General features: G+C 57.0%; 1 protein-coding gene across 1 annotated transcript in view; it reads left to right on the top strand.

The window, feature by feature from the left end:
- Positions 1-23,973, top strand: part of SH3TC1 (SH3 domain and tetratricopeptide repeats 1) — a gene marked incomplete at its 3' end in the record, with an annotated part of 33,002 nt that extends 9,029 nt beyond the window's left edge. Inside the window, exons 3-13 of the mRNA XM_031662674.1 lie at positions 1,808-1,882; positions 4,694-4,821; positions 6,449-6,554; positions 8,039-8,185; positions 8,886-9,096; positions 10,189-10,265; positions 11,255-11,450; positions 14,782-14,912; positions 17,012-17,053; positions 18,776-20,440; positions 23,942-23,973. Of these exons, the coding sequence (XP_031518534.1) occupies positions 1,808-1,882; positions 4,694-4,821; positions 6,449-6,554; positions 8,039-8,185; positions 8,886-9,096; positions 10,189-10,265; positions 11,255-11,450; positions 14,782-14,912; positions 17,012-17,053; positions 18,776-20,440; positions 23,942-23,973 (2,810 nt within the window). The remainder of the gene's footprint in view (positions 1-1,807; positions 1,883-4,693; positions 4,822-6,448; positions 6,555-8,038; positions 8,186-8,885; positions 9,097-10,188; positions 10,266-11,254; positions 11,451-14,781; positions 14,913-17,011; positions 17,054-18,775; positions 20,441-23,941) is intronic.
- Between the last annotated feature and the right edge of the window lie 5 nt (positions 23,974-23,978).

The following is a 23,978-nucleotide window of genomic DNA, read 5'->3' as shown; positions in this document are numbered from 1 at the left end:
GCCAGCGACCATGACATAGGGTTGATTGAGAGGACTTCTATACAGGGTGGTTCAGCAGTGGCGGACTGGACAGGCCCCCTGTAAAAAAGCATGCAGTTGGTATAGCATTTTCCCTTAGCACCCTCCCTCTACCATCCTCCAGCTGGCAAGCCTCATCCAACCCTTCCAAACAAAGGGGCAGGATCTGCACAGCCTGCATTCCGTGCAATGAGCCAGGGGCTCAGATCTTCTTCACACGGGGAGTGAATCTCCAGGCTGGCTGCTGCTGGATTCTTTAGCACGAAAGTCTGAGCACACGTTCTTTTTAGCCCACGGGGGCATCCACGGGGTGTGTTTCGGTTACAGCTGTCAGGTGCATCAACCAGCGGAGCCGAGATCTGAGCAACACACGCTTCTTTCCATTTGAGACATTTCTTTTTTGGTTTTGAGACGGCGTCTCACTCTGTCACCCAGGCTGGAGTGCAATGTTGCGATCTCGACTCACTACAACCTCAGCCTCCCGGGTTCAAGCGATTCTCCTGCCTCAGCCTCCCGAGTAACTGGGACTACAGGCATGCGCCACCCTACCTGGCTAATTTTTCTATTTTTAGTAGAGACGGGGTTTACCATGTTGGCCAGGCTGGTCTCGAACTCCTGACCTCGTGATCCACCTGCCTCAGCCTCCCAAAGTGCTGGGATTACAGGCATGAGCCACTGCGCTCGGCCCGTTTGAGACATTTCTGAGTCCTCACTGCATGCCTAGCTCTGGGCTTGGGCTGGGGCTGCAGAGTAAGTGAGGCCTAAGAATGGGCTCTGGCCACACAGGGCAAGCGCACACCACCGCAGGCGGTCAGCAAATGCTGGTGTGAAGTGAACACTATCACTTGGGCGATGCAAGGCTCAAGGCCACTGTGGCTGAGCTGCGCCCAGGGCTCGGAGCGAGACGTCCAGGAGGCTGTGAAGACTGGCCACACAGAAGTTCACGGCTCTCTGCTGCAGTTGCAGGTTTTCCTAATCAGATCCCCCTGGATCCTGAGGCCTGGATAGAGAAACTGCGCAGGACAAAGGTGAAGTGCCCAGGCCAAGATGCAAAGTCTGCAGGACCAATGGCCAGAGGGGTGACCCCCAGCAGGGAACCGAGCAGCCAGTAGGGGTCCATGTCCCGGCTCCCACCTGCACAAGCTGTGAGGCTAAGCCCATCTGTGGGCGGCAAGATAAAGTCCCCCCAAAATGCCCACGTCTTTATGCCCAGGACCTGTGCCTGCATTACCTCATCCAGCGAAAAGGACTTTGCAGATGTCATCAAAGGCAAGGATCTCGAGATGGAGAGAGGATCCCGGATGCTCCGATGGGCCCTCCATGGAATCACAGGGCCTTTGTAGGAGGAAGGCAGGAGGGAGAGGCAGAAAAGGAGATGCAGTGACAAAGCGGAAGTACAGTGGCGGCCACAAGCCGAGGGACATGTGCGGCCTCTTGAAGGCCAGGAGTGGATTCTCCCCAGAGACCCTGGGAGGAACAGGACCCTGTCCACACCCTCACTTTGGCTCTGTGAGGCGCATTGGAAGTTCAGAGCAGCGGGGTCCTACGAGTGGTGTGGTCTTAATCTTCTGAGTGTGGGGCAGCTTGTCACAGCACACTGGGAAATGCAGGCAGTTTCCCTCCTTGCTGGGCTCTGGGGAGACTGGAGGGAGGCAGCTGTGGGAAAGGCGGCTTGTGCGGGACAGAACTCACCTCTTTTCTTGCAGAAAGACCTGGAGCGTTTGGCGCCTTCAGGGCAGCCAGGCATTTGCTTGGTCTCCCCTAATCCTGGGAACCTGCTATGTTGCAGACGAGGCTTCTCCCACCCGTGTGGCTGGGCCTGCCGCTGGGACCCCTCCCTGGCAGATGGGGGCTTATCCCACAGGTAAACATCCTGCACCCCACACAGGGCTTCAGGTTCAAATCTGGGCTGTGGCGCTCCCTGGGCATCCAAGAGTCTAACCCAGGGCTTCTCAACGTGTGGCCTCAGACTTCCCGCCTTAAAATCACGTAGGAGTAGAAGGAGGGGCTTGTTAAATGCGGATGCCCAGGTCCTGCACCCAGAGGGGGACATAGCCCCTGGGGGCTCCCTTAAGCATCCCTGTATGCGTCTGAACAAAGAGGGGACGTGGGTCCTGGGGGCTCCATGGGTGACACCGTGGGGAGGGGCTTCACAGGTGCCATGTGGTAAGAAGTAGGTGAAAGTGCCCTCTGTGTGGTGGCGTGAGGCATCCAGGCACAGGCTTCCCAGGGATGGGATCTCCGCAGGGCACGGGCGGAGGGAGGCAGCCCCGGGCTGGGGAGCAGAGCCCACAGAGGGGGCCCAGGAAGTTGTGGGCTGTGGAGGTGTTAAAAAGCCGCTCACCCTGGAGACCCCCTGACCCCCAGCTGGGGAGGAATGGAGACCCCAGCATCCACGTTGGCTTTTCACCTTTGCTTTGATGCCCGACTGTCCTCTGACTTTCCTTTTGTGTGGTCAGCACTGCTGGTGGCCACTTGGGATGACCAGGATGCGTTAGGCAATAGGACAGGTTATTTAGAATTTGAAAATGCAGGCTTGGTGCGGTGGCTCATGCCTGTAATCCCAGCACTTTGGGAGGCTGAAGCAGGTGGATCACTTGAGGTCAGGAGTTCAAGATCAGCCTGGCCCATATGGAGAAACCCCATCTCTACTAAAAATACAAAAATTAGCTGGCACACGCCTGTAATCCCAGCTACTTGGAGGCTGAGGCAGAAGAATCACTTGACCCCAGGAGGCAGAGGTTGCAGTGAGCCGAGATTGTGCCATTGCACTCCAGCCTGGGCGACAGAGCGAGACTCTGTTCTAAAAAACAACAACAACAAAAAAGGGATAATGCAATGCCCATCCTCTTATGGGAGCAGGAACTTCAGGCCATCACAGTGCAGGAACCATTGTGGAATGATGGGCTGGTGTCTCCTGTTGGAGGAGTGGATTCCGGATTCCAGAGGTGTCTGGACTGGCCCTTCCCCCATAGCGGGTGAGGGTGTTTGCTCAACGGTCCCTTAGCCGAAAACTCTCAGGCAGGTGCTTCAGGGTTATTCAAAGGTGTGAGAATCCGTCTCTGCCTCTGTCTCATTTCCGTCTGTCTCTCCAGCTTTCCCTCCCTCTCTCCCTCCCATTTTCTCCCCTCTCCCTCCCTCTCTCCCTCCTGGTTTCTCTCCCCTCCCTCCCTCTCCCCCTCCCATTTTCTCCCCTCTCCCTCCCTCTCCCCCTCCCATTTTCTTCCCCCTCCTGGTTTCTCCCCTCTCCCTCCCTCTCCCCCTACCCGTTTCCTCCCTTCTCCCTCTTTCCCCCACTTTTCTCCCTTCTCCCTCTTTCCCCTACTTTTCTCCCTTCTCCCTCCTTCTCCCCCTCCCATTTTCTCCCCCTCCCTCCCTTTCCCCCTGCTGGCTTCTCTCCTCTCCCTCCCTCTCCCCCACCCAGTTTCTCCCCTCTCTGTCCCTCTCCACCCCCGCCCCCATTTTCTCCCTTCTCCTTCCCTCTCCCCGTCCCAGTTTCTCCCCTCTCCCTGCTCTCCTCCTGTTCTACTACTCATTCTCTTCCCCGTCTCCCCCACTTCTCCCTTTGGCTCTGTAGAGGCCAAAGCCCCTGGAATGACACTGCCTAGAGATCTGGGGCTGAGTGTTGACCTGGGGGATGGGGAAGCCTTTTTTCTCTGTGTTTCCAGGCACTGGGAGGGATAGTGCACAGGGCAGACGGGGTCACAGCCCCGGGAGCCTGGATTCTAGTGGGAAATTGCCAACCTCAGACGTTGAGGAGGGGGGTGGATCTCAGGAGCTCCGCAGCCCCCGTGGTGGGTGGCCCCCGAATGGGACCCAGCAGACAGAGCCCACGCCCACCCCTGCGGAAGGTTCAGCTGGACGGTGCCACAGGGACGGCCCAGAGCAGGGGTGATGGGTCGGACCGTGCCGTCATGGGGTCCCAGTGGCTCTGCACAGATCAGGGCACAGACAGGAGGGAGGGGCAGGTGTGGACAGCTGCCCAGGTCAGACCCGCCGAGGCTCGGAACCAGGATGGGGGCAGGGGTGGGGTGGGGGGTGGAGCCCACGGGGTTGCTGGTGGCTGATGTGGTGTGTGAGTGGGAGGTGTTATTGATCTGGACAGGGGTGGGGGCCTCTGCCCTCTGAGAGACAGGGAGGAAGTGGAGAGGAGCTGGCTTAGGGAGGCGGAACTGAGGTTTCCAAGGTGCTTATGGGCTGTGTGCTGGAGGTGGGTGCCCCCATGGTCCCAGACTCCCCACCTTACAGTCACCATGGGGGTGGAAGAGGGGCTTGCTAAATGCAGCTGTCCAGGTCCTGTGCCCACAGGTTCCGATGCAGCAACCCTCTAGGGGCAGGGCGCTGAGGGGAAGGGTTGGAGGTCACGGTGACAGGGAGGAGAGACCATCTGTGTGCAGTGGTTGCTGTGCTGGCCTGGCCTGCAGGGGACATGAGTCCACTTGTCTCCAGCACTCCATAGGACAGGCACTCATCCCGAAGGAAACAGGCTGGGAGCTAAGCAGCAGTCTAAGGCCTTTTTAGGGGTGGGGCAAGGTTGAGATCTAAACCCAGGAGCCCACTGCCCAGGCCTTCGGGGTCAGGTGTGTGGGTTGGAGGCTGGCAGGGGGAGTACAGTGTCCCACAGACCTCTCAGCCCAGGCTAGACCAGCTGCCCACTCTCCATCTGCCCCTCCAGACCTGACCCTGCAGCTGCTGGCTGTGCGGAGGAAGAGCGGGCTACAGGACCCCGGCCTACAGCAGACCCTCCGGGGCCAGCTCCGCCTGCTGGAGAATGACAGCCGGGAGATGGCCCGCGTGCTCGGGGTGAGTAGCCTTCTAGGGCCTGGGCAGGGATGGGAGCTGGAGTCGGCGGCAGGGAGGGACTGAGGTGCAGTGTCTGAGACCGGGGACAGAGGACACAGGCCTCAGAGAGCAAGAGCCACTCAGGAGAGTGGTGGCCTCGGAGGGAGGGGAGGCTGTGATGCCCAGGGGATGGCGAAGGGTTGTTTCTCCCACTTGCTTCATGGGGGACACTGTGATCGTCCCCTCTGCTCTCCCACAGCCCCAGCACAGGGGACCTCGGGCTGTCACTTTCTCCACCTGTCCTCCACTCGCAAGGACTGTCAAAGTCTCTTTGATGGGGAGTTAAGGACAAGTGTAAAGTTAGTCTTATTATTTTTTTCCTGGCGACAAAGCCAGCATCCTGCGGGCCTCTGCACACACCAGCGTTCTGGGGAGGCTGGCACAGGGTGTGTCTGGGCCTGACAGACCTCCCCATGGCTGAGGGCCGGGGGCTTGGGAGCTGGGCTGGACATTACCACCACTGACTGGGGTTGAACCAGCCTGGCCTTGGCCGGTGCCTGTTAGCCTCTATGAACCCTGCTTCCTCAGCCACACATTGGGGATGCTTAGAATTACGTCCCTAGGAGCTGACTTGAGGGTTATGTGATTAACTCACACCAAGCACCTGCAGGGTGCTGGACACATAGTACCTGCTCGACACGTGGGGCTGTGGTGCGTGATGTCGGGCACAGGTGCACTGAGTCAGTGTGCTGGCTCTGGGTTTGAATCTCAGCTGAGCCACTTACAGATGTCAGACCTTGGATGAGAAATGGAGCCTTCAGCGGGACATGGTGGCTCACACCTATAATCCTAGCACTTTGGGTGAATGAGGAAGGAGGATCACTTGAGCCCAGGAGTTCAAGACCAGCTTCAGCAACATAGGGAGACCTCGTCTCTACAAAACATAAAAAAGTTAGCCAGGTGTGATGGTACACACCTGTGGGAAGGTAAAATGGGTGGATTACCTGAGCCCAGGAGGTTGAGGCTGCAATGAACTGTGATTGTGCCACTGTACTCCAGCCTGGACAGCAGAGTGGGACCTCATCTCTAAAAGAAAAGAAAAGAAAGAAACAGGGCTTTATTTTTTGTCTCTCAAATGGAGACTCTAATAGTGCCCTGTGACACATACTTCCCGAGAAGAGCTGTGTTAGCTGCTGTTATTTTTCATGTGCCTATCAACACTGATGAGTAGAAATCAGAGGAGAGGGGATGCTGGCTGGGGAGATGGAAATCAGAGCTGATGCTGCAGGTGCGGCTGGGAGCACAGCTGAACAGGAACCAGCTTAGGTGGGGAGAACAGGCGGTCACTGGTGTGTGTGGGATAAGGCAGGTGGAGTGCTGAGGTGGAGGCATAGAGGGTGAGGGGCCAGGGCATGGGGGCCACATGAGCTCTGGGAAGGGCAGGAGCTTCTCCCCACAGGCTCTGGGGAGCCATGGCTGGCTTGAGAGCAGGGGAGGAGCTGACTTGGAATGTGAAGGAATCTGCCCTGGGTGTGTCGTGCCCCGCTGGGGCCACGTCTGTGAGATGTCTCTGTCATGTGGACTTATCCTCCTGACAGATGCCCCGGAGCTCCTGGGCCCTCTCGAATTCCTATTTCTTTCTCTTAAGGAATTATCAGCCAGGCTGCTGTCGATCCACAGTGACCAGGACCGGATCGTGGTGACATTTAAGACTTTTGAAGAAATCTGGAAGTTTTCCACCTACCACGCTCTTGGTAAAGAGGTGACCCTCCCAGAATTGGTCATGGGGACGCCTGTTGGAAGGTGCTGGTTACACACCATGCACTTAGATTACAGATTGGTGCTTTATTTATTTATCTATTGTTTTAAGACGAAGTCTCACTCTGTCACTCAGGCTGGAGTGCAATGGTGCAATCTTAGCTCACTGCAGCCCCTGCCCCCTGGGTTCAAGCGATTCTCCTGCCTCAGCTTCCTGAGTAGCTGGGATTATAGGCACAAGCCACCATGCCCAGCTAAATTTTTGTATTTTTAGTAGAGATGGGGTTTCACTATGTTGACCAAGTTGATCTCAAACTCCTGGCTTCAGGTGATCTGCCCGCCTCGGCCTCCCAAAGTGCTGGCATTACAGGCGTGAGCCACAAATCCGTGCTTTAGAGCAGGCAGGTTCACAAAGGCCTCACCAGCGAGATAGCAACACTGGTGTGCGCACCTGGTGCTCAGGGAGCAATGCCGGGTAGGCGGAGTCGTGGATGGATGTGGGTCTTTGTTGAAGGAATGATATAGGCTGTGCTTCTAGTTGCCTTCACACGCTGCTTTCTGTAATTTCACTCAACCACAACTTGAGGGAAGCTGCCATCCAGTGGCCTCAGTGCTGACCGGGAAAGCTGTGATTTGAAAGCTGACCCACGTGAGCTCTTCCTGAAACATTCCCTGTTCCATTTGGAGGAATTCCAGGCTCTAACGGAGCCTCCCTGGGGATCTTGCCGTACCACCCTTGATTTCAGGGCCGAGTAAGTTAGGGAATAGGAATTGTAGCCACAATTCCCCGAGCACCAGTGAGCAGGGCTGACGCTCATCCCCCTTGGCCGGTTCTTGGAGGAAGTGGCTCATCCTTGGCTGCCCATCCACAGTGGTGGCCATTGTGGGCGGGGCAGGGGGGCGTCCATCCAGAGGGCAGCAGGCTTCCCGTCCCCGTCTTTCAGAGTCCACTGTACGCTGAGTGTGGAGGAAGGATTCTCACGTCACTTGCCTGTGCCTTAAGCGTGCACCGAGCCTCCTAGTTCAGCTGCGGTGAACGAAGGCTCACTGTCCCAGACCAGAGTGGGGAGCTCGCAGCATCCCAGAGACAAGGCTTCAGCTGATAGAAATGGAAACAGATATCAGCTCATAACGCGGGGTGGGGCTCGCGCATGTGCGTTTCAGACTCACCTTGCTGCTAGCCTGCACCCCCCACGGCCTGCACGGCCCCGACCACATGGTCTCTGTCTCACAGAGGGGGATACGGAGGCGTGGGGAGGTCACATAACTTGACCATGGTTGCCGCTGGTGGGTGGTGGAGCTGGGCTTGACCTCTCACAGCCCGGACGGTCAGGCTGTGTGGCCAGCACTGTGTGCACCTCAGGGCGAGTCTCCCTGGACCTGGTCAATGCAGGGCTCAGCTAACCTGGGGCCACGCAGGCTTCCCTGCCTCCCTGCCCCTCTTCTGGAGCCCTCAGGTGACCGGGCCTTGCCTCCACAGGCTTCACTCATCACTGCCTGGCAAACCTGCTTATGGACCAGGCCTTCTGGCTGCTCTCGCCCAGTGAGGAGGAGGAGACGGCCATCCAAGTCCATGTCGATGAGAACGCCTTGAGGCTGACCCACGAGAGCCTCCTCGTCCAAGAAGGTGAGTGTTGCATGGGGTGATGGCCAAGGTCTAGCTGTGCGGGGCACGCCCGGGCCGTGGGGTGACAGCCTGGATCCCGCTGTGCTGAGCATGCCTGGGGCTGTGGGCTGCGGAGCCTCTGGAGGCTGAGGGGTGTTCCAGGCAGGGAGGTGTGCTTGGTGTGGCACTGTCACTTAGTGGTAGAGACCCTGGCCAGCCCCCAGGGACACAGAGGTGCCTGGGACACAGCGGAAGAGAGGTTCTGTCTGGTGCCAGCCCCAGCTCGTGTCCCTGGCGTGGCTGCTGCACTAGCCTCGTGGTTGGCCCCGAGTCTGAGGCGGGGACATGAGGCTGTCTTTCCTACCCAACCACAGCCGGAGAGGGCTGCCAGCGGTGGCTGGGCTCACGGGGGCAGTCCACACTCAGCAGAAGGGCCCTGGGGTCCCACGTTTGGCTTCGCATCGCACAGTCAGGGAAACTGAGGCCCAGGGCGAAGGTCTGAGGCTGAGCCAGCCTCACACAGCACATGGAGGCTGAGCTGGGACCTCGCCCCGGGCCCACCTCCCCGTCTGGGCCCCTTTGGGTTTCTGTGCCTGCAGATACTGGGGGAACCACTCCTGCGGGTGCTGCCTTCGTTGTCTGTCCGGCAGGGGTGTGGGGGGCAGGGCCACAGCTGCGCCCAGTCCAACCACCCTCAGTGACCGCCTCCATCCTTTTGAAGGGCCCTTCTTTGTCCTGTGTCCTGACCACCATGTGAGAGTGATGACGGGTCCCCGGGATGCAGGAAATGGCCCCCAGGCCCTCAGGCAGGCTTCGGGGGCTCCCCAGGGAGAGGCGGCCCCGGAAGCAGACTCTTCACCACCGAGCCCCAGCGTGTCCTCCGAGGAGGTGGCAGTGGCAGCCGCCCCGGAGCCTTTGATTCCGTTTCATCAGTAGGTACCGGCCTTTGCTGCTCTGAGAGCCGTTGGCCTCACCGAGACTCCCAGACCCGGGTCATCTGGAGGTCAAGGGGATGGACAGGGAGTGGTGGGAGCCCCGGACAGACCTGGCCATGGACTTGTTCTGCTGCTTCCCAGCGGTGTGGCCTCGGCAAGTTGGCCACCTGTCTGAGCCTCGGGCCTGCCAGCTGCATGATAGGCCAATGACATCCACCTGGCAGGGCTATCCTGGGGTTCGATGGCACAGGAGGTGTGGCATGAGCTCTTACCAGGCTCATCCAAAAAGCTTTTGAGGAAGTTACATAAAACATGTGTACCCAGAGTGAGAAGGCACAGGGGACCCAGGGGTAGAGCCAGGGGATGTGAGGACAGGTCACATGCAGACTCCTGTTCACTGGCTGAAGCAGGGGCATTAACTTGGGTTGGAGCTTCCTGGTAGCCAAAGCAAAGAGAGAACCTCAGTCTCTTGATTTGCAGTATCTCAAATGACAGGCTGTGGCTTGGCTTCTCTCATTACTGAGACCCAGGAGGAGCTTCTCCTAAGAATCCTCCCTATGTCCTCTGGCCAGTGGCATCCCAACAGGGGACACTGAGTGTGCTCTGCCCCCTGGGAAAGAGGGACTATCAGTCATCTAGTTCAGCTTCGTTTTTTTCTGGCTGAAGGAACTGAGGCCGAGAGAGGAGTGATCTGTCCAGGTTATATGGCAAAGTCACAGTAGCACTAGGATTTGAATCCAGGCCTCCAGAGCCCCAGGCTGGAATCTCCCTCACCCCTCTCTGTGCGGAGCTTGGGGAGGCAGGTGCTTTGGGGGTCTGCAGGGTTCCAGGTTCACAGGGGTGGTGGTGTTTCCAGGATGAGGGCCCTAGGCTGAGGGACATGGGGCTCCCTGGGAGCAGTGCCACACACACGGGGCCTGAAGGACACACAGCCGGGCAGGCGTGTGTGTGGGTGCACATGTGTGTGTCTGGGGAGGTGAGGGACCTGCTTGGGTTGCTGGGGGCGGCTGACCTGTCCAGTCTCTGCACAGGATGTATCTGCCCCAAATCTGAAATCCCGCAGCAAAGACCTCCCTCTTCTGGTTCCAGGTGGGCTCTTAGGGTCCCCCAGGACCCCATCGATGACGCCATGGGTGGCCCTGTGACGCCCGACAACCCGCTGATGGGTAAGTGTTTCCATGGGCCTCTCTTTCCCGGGGAAAGGTGTGTACCACGGAGCAGCACCAACATTTTGGAAGTTGTCCTGAACCCTCCCTGAGGCAGAGAGTGAGAGAGAGAGAGAGAGAGAGAGAGAGAGAGAGAGAGGGAGGGAGAGAAAGCTATTAGGTAGTGCAAAAGTAATTGTGATTTTTGTTATTACTTTCAATGGCAAAAACCACAATTACTTTTGTACCAACCGAGTCTTCTCCAGCTTGTGAGGTTATAACTGATACTCAGGAACTCTGGGGGCTGATGCAGCTTCACAGGATGCTCAGTGAAGCTGCACCAAGGCCCCTGGCCACTGTCTCCGAAGAGCTCCCAAATGTCACTTCTCAGACAGTGCAACCCAACAGTCTCAGACTCTATCCTTCCGTCACTGTATGAAACGCCTGGAAGGCCCTGCGTCGAGGTGGGCTGGCACTGGCAGAATTTGCCCCATGCACTAACAGAGGACTGTGGCTGTGTCCTCTTTGTGAAAAGCTGGCACTGCCAGCAGCCCTTCTGCTTGGATGCCAGATCCAGCGCTTTTTGCTCTGTGCCAAGCTGCTGGTGTCTGGATGGCCTGTGCACCTGTCAGGAGCGGGGTGGGGAGTGGGTGGGGAGTGGGCAGGGCTGGGGGTTGTGGCTGCAGAAGGAAAGGAGGAAAGAGCCTTGGTTTTGGAGGCTGATGGCCGAGGAGGAAAGAGCCTTGGTTTTGGAGGCTGATGGCCGAGGCTCATTTATCAACATCTCTGAGCCTCCATTTTCCTCATCTTCAATAGAGGGATAAAAACATCCCCTCTGAGGACCACGGAGACGTTCCCTGTCTCATTGCGGAGGCCAAGCTTTACTACGAACCTCCTAGCAGCCAAAAGATGAATTCCCCATGGTCCAGGGTGGCTGGCATCGGCCCTGTCTGCCCGCTCAGGCCCCTATTTGGTCTCCCTGGCACTCACCGTGTGGCTTTCTTCTGTAGCTGTGGGCCTGGCCTGGGCCTTGGCAGACTTCCAGGGCTCGGGGCCCGAAGAGATGACCTTCCAAGGTGGCGACCTCATCGAGATCCTTGGGGCGCAGGTGCCCGGCCTGCCCTGGTGCGTGGGCCGACACGCAGCCTCGGGCCAGGTGGGGTTTGTGCGGAGCGACCTCATCAGCATGCAGGGCCTCGTGTCCGAGTGAGTGGCTGGAGCCCTGCTCCTTTCCTGAACCCACCCCCATCTCACCGAAGGGGACATTGTTGCGTCCACCTGGCTTCCCAGGTGACAAGCCTGGAAATCGCTGTGGACGATGCCTAGTCTCTTCCCTTGTCCTCAGGCTGTTGCCCCCTCAGCCCCAGTGCCTGACTCCAGGGTTCCCCTGTGTCCTTCCTCCGGGCTGCTGCAGGGAGAGCGTCCCTCGAATGCCCACCTGCCCATGTGCATTATCTTCCCGTGGCTGCCGTGATAAGGCACTGCACACCAGGCGCTTAAAGCAGCAGAAATGTGCTCGTTCAGAGTTGTGGAGGCCGAAAGTCTAAAACCAAGGCCAGAAGGGCCACATTTTCTCTGGAGTCTCTAGGGAAGGGTTCTTCTCGCCTCTTCCAGCTCCTGGTGGCCGCGGGCGTTCCTTGGCTTGTGGCCACATCACTGCACTCTGCCACCATCTCCATGTGGCTGTCTTCCTCTGGGTGTCTACTGTATTCTCTTCTTATGAGGGTGCCCGTCTCCTAGCGCCCATCCAACTCCGGTCTGACCTCATCTTAGCTGAACTAATTACACCTGCAAAGATCCTTTCTCCAGAAAAGCTTACCTTCTGGGGTTCCGAGAGACATGAATTGAGGGACACAATGTAATCCAGTACACACGTCACCCTTCTCCGTAAAGCCCCAGGAAGCTTCTGGGCCCAGCCTTGCGGGCCCCCATGGCCAGGCTGGCCCTCGCCATCAGCTCACCAGAGTGCAGCTGCACAGAGTAACTCGTGCCTTCTAAAACGGCTCTGGGTGACACGTGTGCCCTTCTGCCCGGGATGCCCACTCTCCCCGACCCCCCTGTTCTCCTGGGGCCTCCCATCAGCCCCCGTGGCTCCTCTGTGGGGGCACTCTTCTGGCCATACGCCTCTTCCTATGTGATTCCCACGCCGCCCATGACCTGCCTGCCCCCAGCCAGGGAACTCCAAGAGAAGAATTCCCTGGTCACTTCGGTGTCCTCACTGCCCAGTGCGAGCAACAGCAGGGGGTCTTTGGAGAGGAGTCAGCTGTGCCCATCCTTTGATGGAATTCTGTTTCCCTGTACTTGAGCTTCTTCAGACCTCGGTCAAGGAGCACAGAGAACGTGGGTGCGTGGAGAGTCCACTTTCTGGGTCATATGACCCTGGTCCTGGCCCCACCAATGAGATGCTTGTCTTCAGTGGTCCTTTTCCATGTTTGGGGCTGCGACAGACCAACACTTCTCAGACTGGGTCTCAGAGGCCATTTGTTATCATGCCTCATCAAGCTATGCACTTGTTCCCCTCATGGAAAGGGTCCATCTGCTCTGGTACCTCTGGCACCTGTGCATCAGAAGCAGCTGAAAGCTGGCTAGGCCATACTCTGATGGCAGGAGCTACACCAGCAGTTCCCAAAGCATGTTCTCACCCACTACTCCATCACAGACTTCATCGTGCCCTAAGCAGTGGGGAAAAGCTTTGTTCACATCCCTTGTGGGTGATCCCAGGGATTCCCAGCACAAACAAGGTATCTTTTTCCTGTTGAAATGCCTTTCCCACACTTATATAACCTCCAGAATCCTCTTCTCACACAACCCTGTTTGCTTTTGGCTGAGCTGGTGTTCCACGGGACACTGTCTGGGCATCCTTGGTCTAGCTGATCCCTACCATTTCCGAGGGAGACCACAACTTCTCAACAGGTCACTGGGGGCCGTGTGAAGTCAGCATGTACTGAACTTAAAAAGGGTCAGAGAAGAGCCGGGGAATGAGCTAGTTTGTTCCCTTCCTTTAACCCAGAAGGATGACAGGGCCAGGTGCCATTGGTCCTGTTCCCGGATGGAGAAATTCTGACTTCTCTCATCCACTCAACAAATGTTTGCTGAATATCTTTCCTAATCCAGACCCTGGATTTTCATCTTTTATTTAATGAACAACCTGGTGGCTCTTCTTTTTTTTCGTTAACTTTATTTTTGACACAATTTCAGACCTAGAAGAAAATTGCAAAAAGAGTACAACATTCCCATATGCCCTCACCCAGATTGCACAAATGTTAACATGTTATGATATTTGCTTTATTACTTTCTCTCTTTCACTTCTATTTTTTTCTAAACCTTTTGAGAGTCCGTTGTAAACATGATGTTCCTTTACCCCTAAATAACGCAGTATGTGGTTCCTAAAACCAGGACATCTGCTTATGTAACCACAGTACAACTGTCGAAATCAGGAAATTAACACTGATACAATGCCATTATCTACAGATCTTATTCAGATTTTGCCAGTAGTCACAATGATGCCCTTTATAGACAATGAAAATTTCAGACCTCGTGTTCTATTCAGATGTCCTGTCTTGCCTTCTTAATATGAAACAGCTTTTCAGTCTTTCTTTGATGTTTTTAAAGAATATCGGCCCGTTATTTTGTAGAATGTGCTGTAAGCTACTCTAAGTTTTTTTAAAATCTCAATAAGATGCTTTTCAAAGTTTCATATTATACTGGTAATTTAGTCCTATAAGCAAAAATTGCCTCCTTTCTCTCTCCCTCTCTCCCTCTCTCCCTCTCTCCCTCTCTCTCTGTTTCTTCCTGTAGTTCTTCTCCCTGACTTTATGAGAGTGCCCTGAGTTTATGTTGGGGAGCATTGAGGTTGTACAGAATCAGCAGGAGTTTACAATGTGGAGAGATTGGATTGGTTCTGCCTGCAGCTGTTACAGGAGACTTCATAAGGGAGGGGACATTTGGGGTGGGGCTTTGAAGGCTGTCTAGGAGCTCACTGTCCTAGGACACCATTACCTGTTTGCATCTGTTGCAGCCTTTCCTGCTTTTGGGTATCTGACCCTGGCCAGACAAGGCACCCCTTGAGGGCAGGATCTGTTTTTTTTTTTTTTTTTTTCCCCCAGACGGAGTCTTGCTCTGTTGCCCAGGCTGGAGTGCAGTGGTATGATCTCGGCTCACTGCAACCTCTTCCTCCTGTGTTCAAGTGATTCTCCTGCCACAACCTCCCGAACAGCTGGGATTACAGGCTCATGCCACCATGCCTGGCTAATTTTTGTATTTTTGTAGAGATGGGGTTTCACCATGTTGGCTAGGCTGGTCTTGAACCCCTGATCTCAAGTGATCCGCCCGCCTCAACCTCCCAAAGTGCTGGGATTACAGGCGTGAGCCGCCGCGTCCGGACTTTTTGTTGTTGTTGTTTTTAAATCTCTGTCTCCACCCCGGGCAGAGAGTAGTGCTCCGAGACTGTCAAATCAAGGAATGGAAATGCGTCTTAGTGTGAAATGCCAACTTCGCAAATATGTTATTTTAAATAAAGCACTTCATTTTTTTCCAGGTTGGAAAGTGCAATTTTTCTCAATGAGGAAGAAAAGTCATTCTTCAGCGAGGGCCGCTTTTCTGAGGAGGATGCCAGGCAGTTGCTGAGGCGGATGTCGGGCACTGATGTCTGCAGCGTGTACAGCCTGGGTGCGTGTGGGCGATGCCTGTGGCAGGGCTGCTGCCCTCCCCTTTCCCTTCCGCAGCCCCCACTGCCTTGTCCATCCACAGATAGTGAGTGCCAGCCCCCGGGCACTGAAAGGTGAACAGACAGAGGCTGCCGCCGCCTCCAGGGCACACAGGGGCTGCAGAGAAGCCAGACAGGAGAGAGGATGGGTGAGGGGCTGGGGGTGTGGGAATGTGGCCCTGAGTCTCCCGTGGGCACCAGGGAAGCCCTTCCTACCCTGACCCCAGGCACCTGCCTGAGACGCTGGGCGAGGGAGAGGGTGTGGACCTGGTTCTAATTTGCCAGCCCTGAAGGCTCCTGTTCGGGGCCCAGCCCTTTGCCCACCGCGCTTTGCCCGGGTGAGGGTGACTTTTCTCCTCGCCACAAGACAAAGAACCCAGGCTGTGGTGTGACCTGGTCACCTGGCTGCCAGGGAATGTCATGGTGGGATCCCAGGGCTGCCGCCTTCTAAGGACAGAGATAGTCCCTCTGACCTCAGTGCCCCTCTGTGTGCGAAAGGTTTCTCTGGGGGCTGCAGAGCAATGCATGGATGAAGGTGGTATGTCATCCACAACATAAAGAAACATGGCAGAGGTCGTGCTGTTTGCTGGGTGTAGATAAACACAGATGTGCCTACACACCCACTTTTTTTTTTTTTTTTTTTGAGACAGAGTCCTGCTCTGTTGCCCAGGCTGGAGTGCAGTGGCATGATCTTGGCTCACTGCAACCTCCGCCTTCTGGGTTAAGCGATTCTCATGTCTCAGCCTCCCAAGTAGCTGGAACTACAGGCACACGCCACCACACCCTGGATTAGTTTTGTATTTTTTTGTAGGGACGGGGTTTGGCCATGTTGGCCAGGCTGGCATTATAGGGTGTAGGTGTTGTGGGGTGGGGCGTTACAGGGTGTAGGTGTTGTGGGGTGGGGCGTTACAGGTGTAGGTGTTGTGGGGTGGGGGAGTTACAGGGTGTAGGTGTTGTGGTAATGGCGTTAAGGCCAGAGGCGGGGCCCACTGAGGCGGCGTCATAATGCCCACATGGTGAGGCTCAGGCGGGGCCGCCCACAGGCGGGGCTGGCCAGGGCGGGGTCAACGGGCGTGCTCATGGGCAACACCATGGGCGTGAGGCCGCAGGCGGGGCCGCCCACAGGCCAGGCGGGGCCGAGGGCGGCCAGGCAATGCCATCCCAAGGCATGCTCATGGGCAACACAGGCAGGGCGTCAGGCGGGGCTGCCTCCCAGAATGGGGTGGAGTGGCGAGAAATAGGGAATGTCAATATGGTGGAAGGGAAATAAAATGGTGGAACAGGGTGTAGGTGGTGTGGGGTGGGGGCGTTACAGGGTGTAGGTGTTGTGGGGTGGGGGCGTTACAGGGTGTAGGTGTTGTGGGGTGGGGGCGTTACTGGGTGTAAGTGTGGGTGGGGGCGTTACAGGGTGTAGGTGTTGTGGGGTGGGGGCGTTACAGGGTGTAGATGTTCTGGGGTGGGGGCATTGGAGGGTGCTCCCCAGAACCGCACGCCTGTTATCCCAGTTCATTCACAGCACTTGACGCGGTCCACACCTTTTACAGCTATTTCTCATTTGATCTCCATGGAAACCCAGTAAACAGTTAATGTCAGCCTCTTTGCTGGGGTGGAAACAGACCCAGGAGCTGCCTGCCCTGGGGTGAAGAGGGTGGGGGTGCACGGTGGATCGGCATTCATCCCTGGGCTTTCGGACTCAGAGTTGCTGACTGTTCCATGCGCCCTACTCCCTGGTGGAGCTGATGCAAGCCGAGAGCGTGCTCCCACTGATGATGGGAGGATGTCCCCAGACGATGGGAGAGGGGAGTCCCCACAGGGGTTGGGTGGGGTGGAGGCCTGGAGATGCTGGAACACGGGAATTCTCTGGCCCGTTGGCCGTGCCTCTCCCTCAGGTGTCAGGAGCGCTCCTATGCTGGTGTGCACCTGTACCCCTGCAACACCCCAGCCAGCAACCCCTGCACCCTGCGATGCTCTCACCCTGCAACACCGATACCCAGCTGAAGCTGACAGGGGACCAGAGGTGCTGGCTGGGGGTGTTGATCGCTTCTCTTTTCTCCCTTGCCAGACTCAGTAGAGGAAGCTGAGACCGAGCAGCCACAGGAACGAGGTGGGTTTTGCTGGTGGCTCAGGCTTCCTCTGGTTATGAGCTGGGCCTTGGGGTAACGCTGGGGGAGGGGACAGAGCTGAGTACGGTGGGCATTGGATGCGGCTGTCACCCCTCTGTGGTGTGGGCCGGGGACTTGAGGGACATCGCCTGAGGTGGGCCTGAACCTCCCGTCTACTCTGGCACTGGAGGCCGTGGGGTCCCACACTTCTTCCAGTGAACATGCTGGCCCCTGCCTGGTCCCTGACAGAAGTGGGGCATCCTTTCCACTGCCGGGGCCCACATGTAGCTGTGGGTTCCTTTCTCATGACCTGGAGAAGCTGCAGCTCACCCTGTGCTCTGCCTCAGAGGTGGGAGGCCACACTGCCCTCAGCGGGTAGCAGAATTCAGAGCCTTAGGTTGCAGGGGCCTCAACTGAGGTCCCTGAAGGGTCTGCTCCTTCCTGAGGGGCTGATTCAGGGAGGCCCTCCCTTCTCCCCTCTATGGCTCTGTCTCTTCCCATCACACAGGGTCTGCATGTGGACAGCCTGGTGATGTGGACGCCCCAAGGGCCCTTGGAAGTTCCCTGGGAATGGGATCCATCCCAGTACATTTGGGATGCAGGCACAAGGTCCCAGAGGAGGCCAGGGAAGCCAGTGGGGAAGGGAAGGCTGTTGTAGGTTTGCCTCAGGGAGGGGGTGGTTCCACCCTCTGCCAAAGTCCCGGGAGCCAAGGCACGTGGCTCTCCAGCTGCCCCGGAGGCCAGGGTAGTGGCTGGGAGGGGCTGTGTGCCTCTGCCGGGTGGGGGAGATTTCTTAGCTCATCTAGTGTAGTCAAGTCAGACATTTGCCTCTAAATCATATTTATTTATTTTTTTAATTCCAAGGCTTTACAGATGAATAAGGAGGCAGTTTGTATTGAAAATATTTTTTACATGTGAGCTTGAAACAGAGAGTCTGTTTCAATCTAGGTTTTTCCCTTCCCAGTAATGCCTCCTTTCATCCCAGGTTTTCCAACAGGAAATGCGCTTGTTTGCTCACCTCTGGGAGGGGGCTTTGGCTAGGAATCCACCAAAGCCAGCAGGCACCAGTGGGCTGCTGGAGCAGTCTGGCCTTTGTTAACCCTTTAGGAACTGAGGGCTTCAGGTTTTCAGACCATCCAAGGTGAAGGTGGCCACAGGGGCCTGGAAGCTTTCCCATCCTTCCTGCAGGGATGGTCCGTTTCCCTGCACGGAGCTGGGTACATGGGTACAACACCCCTGTCCTGTGCCGTCGGTGGCTTTACCAATTTTGCATAGCAGCTTTTGAGCTGATCCATAGCTCTGATTGGCTGTTGAGGATTTGATGGATTCCTGTACCCCACCGGGGGGCCCAATATGCTGACAAAAGTTACATTTGTAGTTGTAGTGCTGCACATACATGGGTCCAGTTAGAAGGCTTTGATTCTTTCTAAAGGGAAAGACGTCTCTGAGGGATCACTGAGCTGACATAGTCTCCTAAAACCTTGCTGTCAGGTGGGTGACAAAGCCAGGACAGGAGGGTGATTTTGTAGGAGAGTCAGGCCACGGGCCTGCGTGTTCTCTCTGTCCCCATAGTGCCGGAGTTCCTACGTGCTCCAGGCCCCGAGTTTGCATTGCACATAATTCTCAAGGGCTCGTGGCAAGCTGCGCCAGGGTCGGGGATGTGGGGACTCTGCCCCCAGTGGACCAAGGACTCACATCTGTCTAGGTGTTTTTGTGACTTGCAGAAATACCTCCACCTTGCCTGGGCCTGGAGCCACAGGAGACCCTGCCGAAGGTGAAGAATGTTCTGGAACAATGCAAGACCTGCCCAGGCTGCCCCCTGGAGCCAGCGTCCTGGGGTCTCTGTGCGGCATCCAGCAACGTGAGCTTGCAGGACCCCGAGGAGCCCTCCTTCTGCTTGGAAGCTGAGGACGACTGGGAGGATCCAGAGGCCCTGAGCTCACTGCTGCTGTTCCTGAACGCCCCCGGGTACAAGGCCAGCTTCCGTGGCCTGTACGACGTGGCGCTGCCATGGCTGAGCAGCGTGTTCTGCAGCTTTAGCGACGAGGAGGAGCTGACTGGGCGCCTGGCACAGGCCCGAGGGGCGGCCAAGAACGCTGGCCTCGTCATGGCCCTGGCCAGGCTCTGCTTCCTCCTGGGGCGGCTGTGCAGCAGGAGGCTCAAGCTGTCCCAGGCCCGGGTGTACTTTGAGGAAGCACTGGGGGCCCTGGAAGGCAGCTTCGGGGACCTGTTCCTGGTGGTGGCTGTGTACACCAACCTGGCCAGCATTTACCGGAAGCAGAAGAACCGGGAGAAGTGTACACAGGTGGTTCCCAAAGCCATGGCCCTGCTCCTGGGGACGCCCGGCCACATCTGCAGCACCGAGGCGGAGGGGGAGCTCTTGCAGCTGGCGCTGCGGTGGGCGGTGGGTGGCCAGAGCCTGCAGGCCGAGGCCCGGGCCTGCTTCCTGCTGGCCAGGCACCACGTGCACCTCAAGCAGCCCGAGGAGGCCCTGCCCTTTCTAGAGCGGCTGCTGCTTTTGCACAGGGACTCGGGAGCCCCAGAGGCTGCGTGGCTCTCAGACTGCTCCCTACTCCTGGCTGACATCTACAGCCACAAGTGCCTGCCCCACCTGGTGCTGAGCTGTGTCAAGGTGGCCTCATTGAGGACACAGGACTCGCTGGCCGGCTCGCTGAGGAGCGTGAACCTGGTGCTCCAGAACGCCCTCCAGCCCCACGGCCTCCCCACCCAGACTTCCCACTACCTCAGGCGAGCGCTGGCCTCCCTAACCCCGGGCGCAGGCCAGGCGCTGCGCGGCCTTCTCCACGCCAGCCTGGCCCAGCTGTACAGCCACCATGGCTACCACGGCCCGGCCATCACCTTCATGACGCAGGCAGTGGAAGCCAGTGCTGTTGCCGGAGTCCGTGCCATCGTGGACCGCCTGTTGGCCCTGGCCTGGCTGCACGTGCTTCATGGACAGAGCCCGGTGGCCCTGGACATCCTGCAGTCTGTCCAGGATGCAGTGGTGGCCAGCGAGGACCAGGAGGGCGTGATTGCCAACATGGTGGCCGTGGCTCTGAAGAGGACGGGCCGGACGAGGCAGGCAGCCGAGGGCTACTACCGCGCCCTACGGGTGGCTCGGGACCTGGGCCAGCAGAGGAACCAGGCAGTGGTGCTGGCCAACTTCGGGGCCCTGTGCCTGCATGCGGGTGCCAGCAGGCTGGCCCAGCACTACCTCCTGGAGGCCGTGCGGCTGTTCTCGAGGCTGCCCTGTCGGGAGTGTGGCCGGGACTTCACCCACGTGCTCCTGCAGCTGGGCCACCTCTGCACCCGCCAGGGCCCGGCCCAGCAGGGCAAGGGCTACTATGAGTGGGCCCTTCTGGTCGCCATGGAGATGGGCCACGTGGAGAGTGAGTGCCCCGGTTCCTCCTGTGCGCCTTCTGGGGCCACTCGGGTCAGGGCACACCTGGGGTTTGTGATTCAGAAACAAGTGGTGGTTTTTCCACCATCGAAAGTGCTGAGTCGTGGCCAACAGCAGATGTTGGCAAGAGCCCTGGAGACAGGCGGTTCCCACGCAGGGCCAGGCCCTCTGTGCCCTACTGGGGCAGCCAGCTCTTCCCGGTTTGCCCAGGGACCATCCTGCCTTGAGCACTGAAAGTCCTGCATGCTGGGAATCCCTAGACATAACCCTGGGATCAAGGCAGGCTCTGCTGCGCTGGGACTTGGGGCCCCTGCACGAGCCAGGCCCTGAACGCCAGTTCTTGTGTCCCTGTTATCTGCTTGGTATCTCGGCAGCCTGTGCACCTGTCATCCCACTTCACAGAGGACACAGGACGGGCAATTGCCCAAAGCCGCAGAGCAGTTCATGCAAAAGCAGCTCGTTGTGCAGAGTGTGCCAGGCCCCACCCACAAATGGGGCTTGTGGGGTCCTCGGGTGGCAGGGGCTGAGCGTGGGAATGTGAGCTTCAGGCCAGAGAAGCCACAAAAGGGTGAGTGGCGTGATGGCAGGGCAGCACTTGGCCCCGGGTTAGGGAAGCCTCTTTAGTCTGGGACCAGAGGGTTGAGAGGATTTAGTCAAGTAATAGGTGGTGGGTGAGGGGCTGGTGGTGGTGGAGGGGCTGGTGGTGTAGCCTGTGTGAAGGCCCAGGGGTGAGCGAGTGGGGGTGAGTGAGCGGGGATGAGTGGGGTGTGAGTGGTGGTGAGTGAGTGGGGGTGTGATGGGGGTGAGTGAGCGGGAGTGAGCGGAGATGAGTGTGGTGTGAGCGGGGGGGAGTGAGCAGGGCTTATGCAGGGAGGTGCAGAGTTGGGACTGGGTGGGTTGGGTGCTGGATGGTGAGAAGCTCTTCTGGAGAGCTAAGCAGGGCCTGGGGCCTCAGGCTGTGCTTGGCCTTTTCCCCAAGAGCACTGGGGAGCCATGGAGTGCTATCGAACAGTCACTGCAGACGGAGCAGTGAACGGACAGTAGGTGGGCAGGGCTGTCCGAAATCTAGGCCGCAGAGGATAGATGAGGAAGTTGAGTCCAGGGAAATGGTCGAGACAAGGGATACTGTTGTGGGTCCCCTCTGTCTTGCAGCGCTTTGTCATGGCGTAGTGAGACCACTCAGAGGTGCCTCCTGTGGCCTGGCCCAGAGCCCCAGGGGCTGTGGCCAAATCTGCCCATTTCCCAGCACAGGCCTGGCACCACTCCTGGCCCTAGGAGGGATGAGATTTTGGAAAGGACCATGTGAAGGGGCCCCGGTCCCACACATCTGCCCAAGGAGGGGTAGGGGGTTCAGACCCAGGCTTCTTCCCCAGGGGCATTCTGACTGGAAGGAGACCCTCCAGGAACCCAGCACCCCAGCCCCCACTGCAGCCTCCCGTGGCTCCTGGCACAATAGCCTGTGGCACCTCCTCCTACGAGGCCCTCCGTGGGGTGCTGGGAGATTCAGACTTGGAAATGCAGGCCAGGGAACGGGGATCATGCTTCCCTGTCTCCCCACCCTGCGCTGAACAGTCGAGGAGACTGAGGGCGGGGCTGATATCCCACATGCTTCCTTGGGGTCATTTTTGAGTCACTTTCGGTAGTTTGTGTCTTTCTAGGAGTGTGGCTGTTGTGTCTAGATGGTCTGATTTGTTGGTGTACAGTTGTTCGTAGTGTTTTCATGGAATCTTTTTATTTCTGTCAGGTTGGCAATAAGGTTTCCTCTTTCATTTCTGATTTTAGAAACTTGGGTTTTTAATTATTTATTTATTTATTTATATTAGAGATGAAGTCTCATCATGTTCTGCCAGGCTGGTCTTGAGTGCTGGCCTCAGCGATCCTTCCACCTCAGCCTCACAAAGCGCTGGGATGACAGGCGTGAGCCATGGTGCTCAGTCTCTGATTTTAGTCATTTGTGTCCCGTCTTTCTTTTCTTGGTCAGTCTGGTGAAAGATTTGTCAATTTTGTTATTATTTTCAAAAAACCCACTTTTGGTTCTGTTGATTATCTCTTTTGTTTTTCCATTCTCTGTATTTTTACTTCCCATTTCCACTCTCACGTTTATTATTTTCTTCCTTTTGTTCACTTTGGGTTTAGTTCATTCTTTTTCTAGTTTCTCAAGGTGGAAGGTTAGGTTTTTGATTTGAGATTTTTCTTCTTTCTTTGAATGTAGACATTTACAGTTATAAATTTCCCTTTCAGCACTGCCTTAGCTGCATCTTGGAATTTTTGATATGCTGTGCTTTTTTTTTTTTTTTTTTTTTTTTTAAGACAAAGTTTTGCTCTATTGCCCAGTCTGGGGTGCAGTGGTGCAATCTTGGCTCACTGCAACTTCTACCCAGGTTCAAGCCATTCTCATGTCCCAGCCTCCTGAGTAGCTGGGATTACAGAGATGCACCACCACACACGGCTAATTTTTGTATTTTTTATAGAGACGGGGTTTCACCATGTTTCCCAGGCTGGTCTCAAACTCCTGGACTCAAGCGATCCTCCCGCCTCGGCCTCCCACAGTGCTGGGATGACAGGCGTGAGCCACTGCGCTGGCCCGAGCTGTGCATTTGTTTGCATTCTTCTCAAATTAGTTTTCAGTTTCCCTGATGGTCTCTTCTTTGACTCACTGTTGTTTAGGAATGTGTAATTTCCACATATTTTTGAATTTCCCACATTTGCTTCACTGTTGATTTCTAGTTTCGTGCCAGTACAGCTGAAGAACACCTCTGCTTTGGTCTCAGTCCTTCTCTATTCACTGAGGCTCGTTTTGTGGCCTGGCACGTGGTCTGTCATGGGGAATGTCCCGTGGGCGCTCGAGAGGACTGTGTATTCAGCTGTTGTTGGGTGGCGTGTGTGACAGATGTCCATTCGGCGTACCTGGTTTCCTGTGTTAATCTCCGGAATGTTTCTGACACTAGAAAATCAGGCTTTGGGAGAGGCCAGTGAGCCTGTGGCTTGGGAGCCTGGTTGCATGAGAGAAGCATGTGTGGGAACGCCAGGGGCCGGCTTTGAACCCCATTCCCCCAACATGATGCCGTGTGTGGCAGACATGACGCTTGGCTTTGCTCTCTCAGGGTTCCATCTGCGACAGGGGCTACTTGTGCCCCTGGCCTCATCAGCTCAGGCTGAAGGCGGCCCTGGTCCTGGCCAGAGGGGCTTTGTGAAGCAGAAATAGATGGCCTGGTGCAGGGGCCGAGCCTGGCCAGGACCTCGGCCCTGGGGGTTGTAAAGAAGGCCGGGCTCTACCATGAGCATCTGCACCAAGCTGTGCCCATGTCACAGTGTGTTCGGCAGCTGCCCTTGCACGGGTGCATGGCCTGTCTGCGCTCAGGCTCCCTGCCTATGGGGCCCAGGCTCACAGAGGTGTGAAAGAGGCAAGCACGGCGCAGGGGCCTCCGAGCCCAGCCAGCCTCGCTTCGATGCTGGGAGGCTAACGTCTTCCATTTTGTCTTCTGCCCAGGCCAGCTGCGGGCCGTCCAGCGGCTGTGCTACTTCTA

Source organism: Papio anubis, unplaced genomic scaffold (genome assembly GCF_008728515.1).
Source record: "Papio anubis isolate 15944 unplaced genomic scaffold, Panubis1.0 scaffold83, whole genome shotgun sequence".
In the NCBI taxonomy this organism is placed as follows: domain Eukaryota; kingdom Metazoa; phylum Chordata; class Mammalia; order Primates; family Cercopithecidae; genus Papio; species Papio anubis.
The sequence above is the reverse complement of the archived record's forward strand: the minus strand, read 5'-3'. Positions and strand labels throughout refer to the sequence as shown.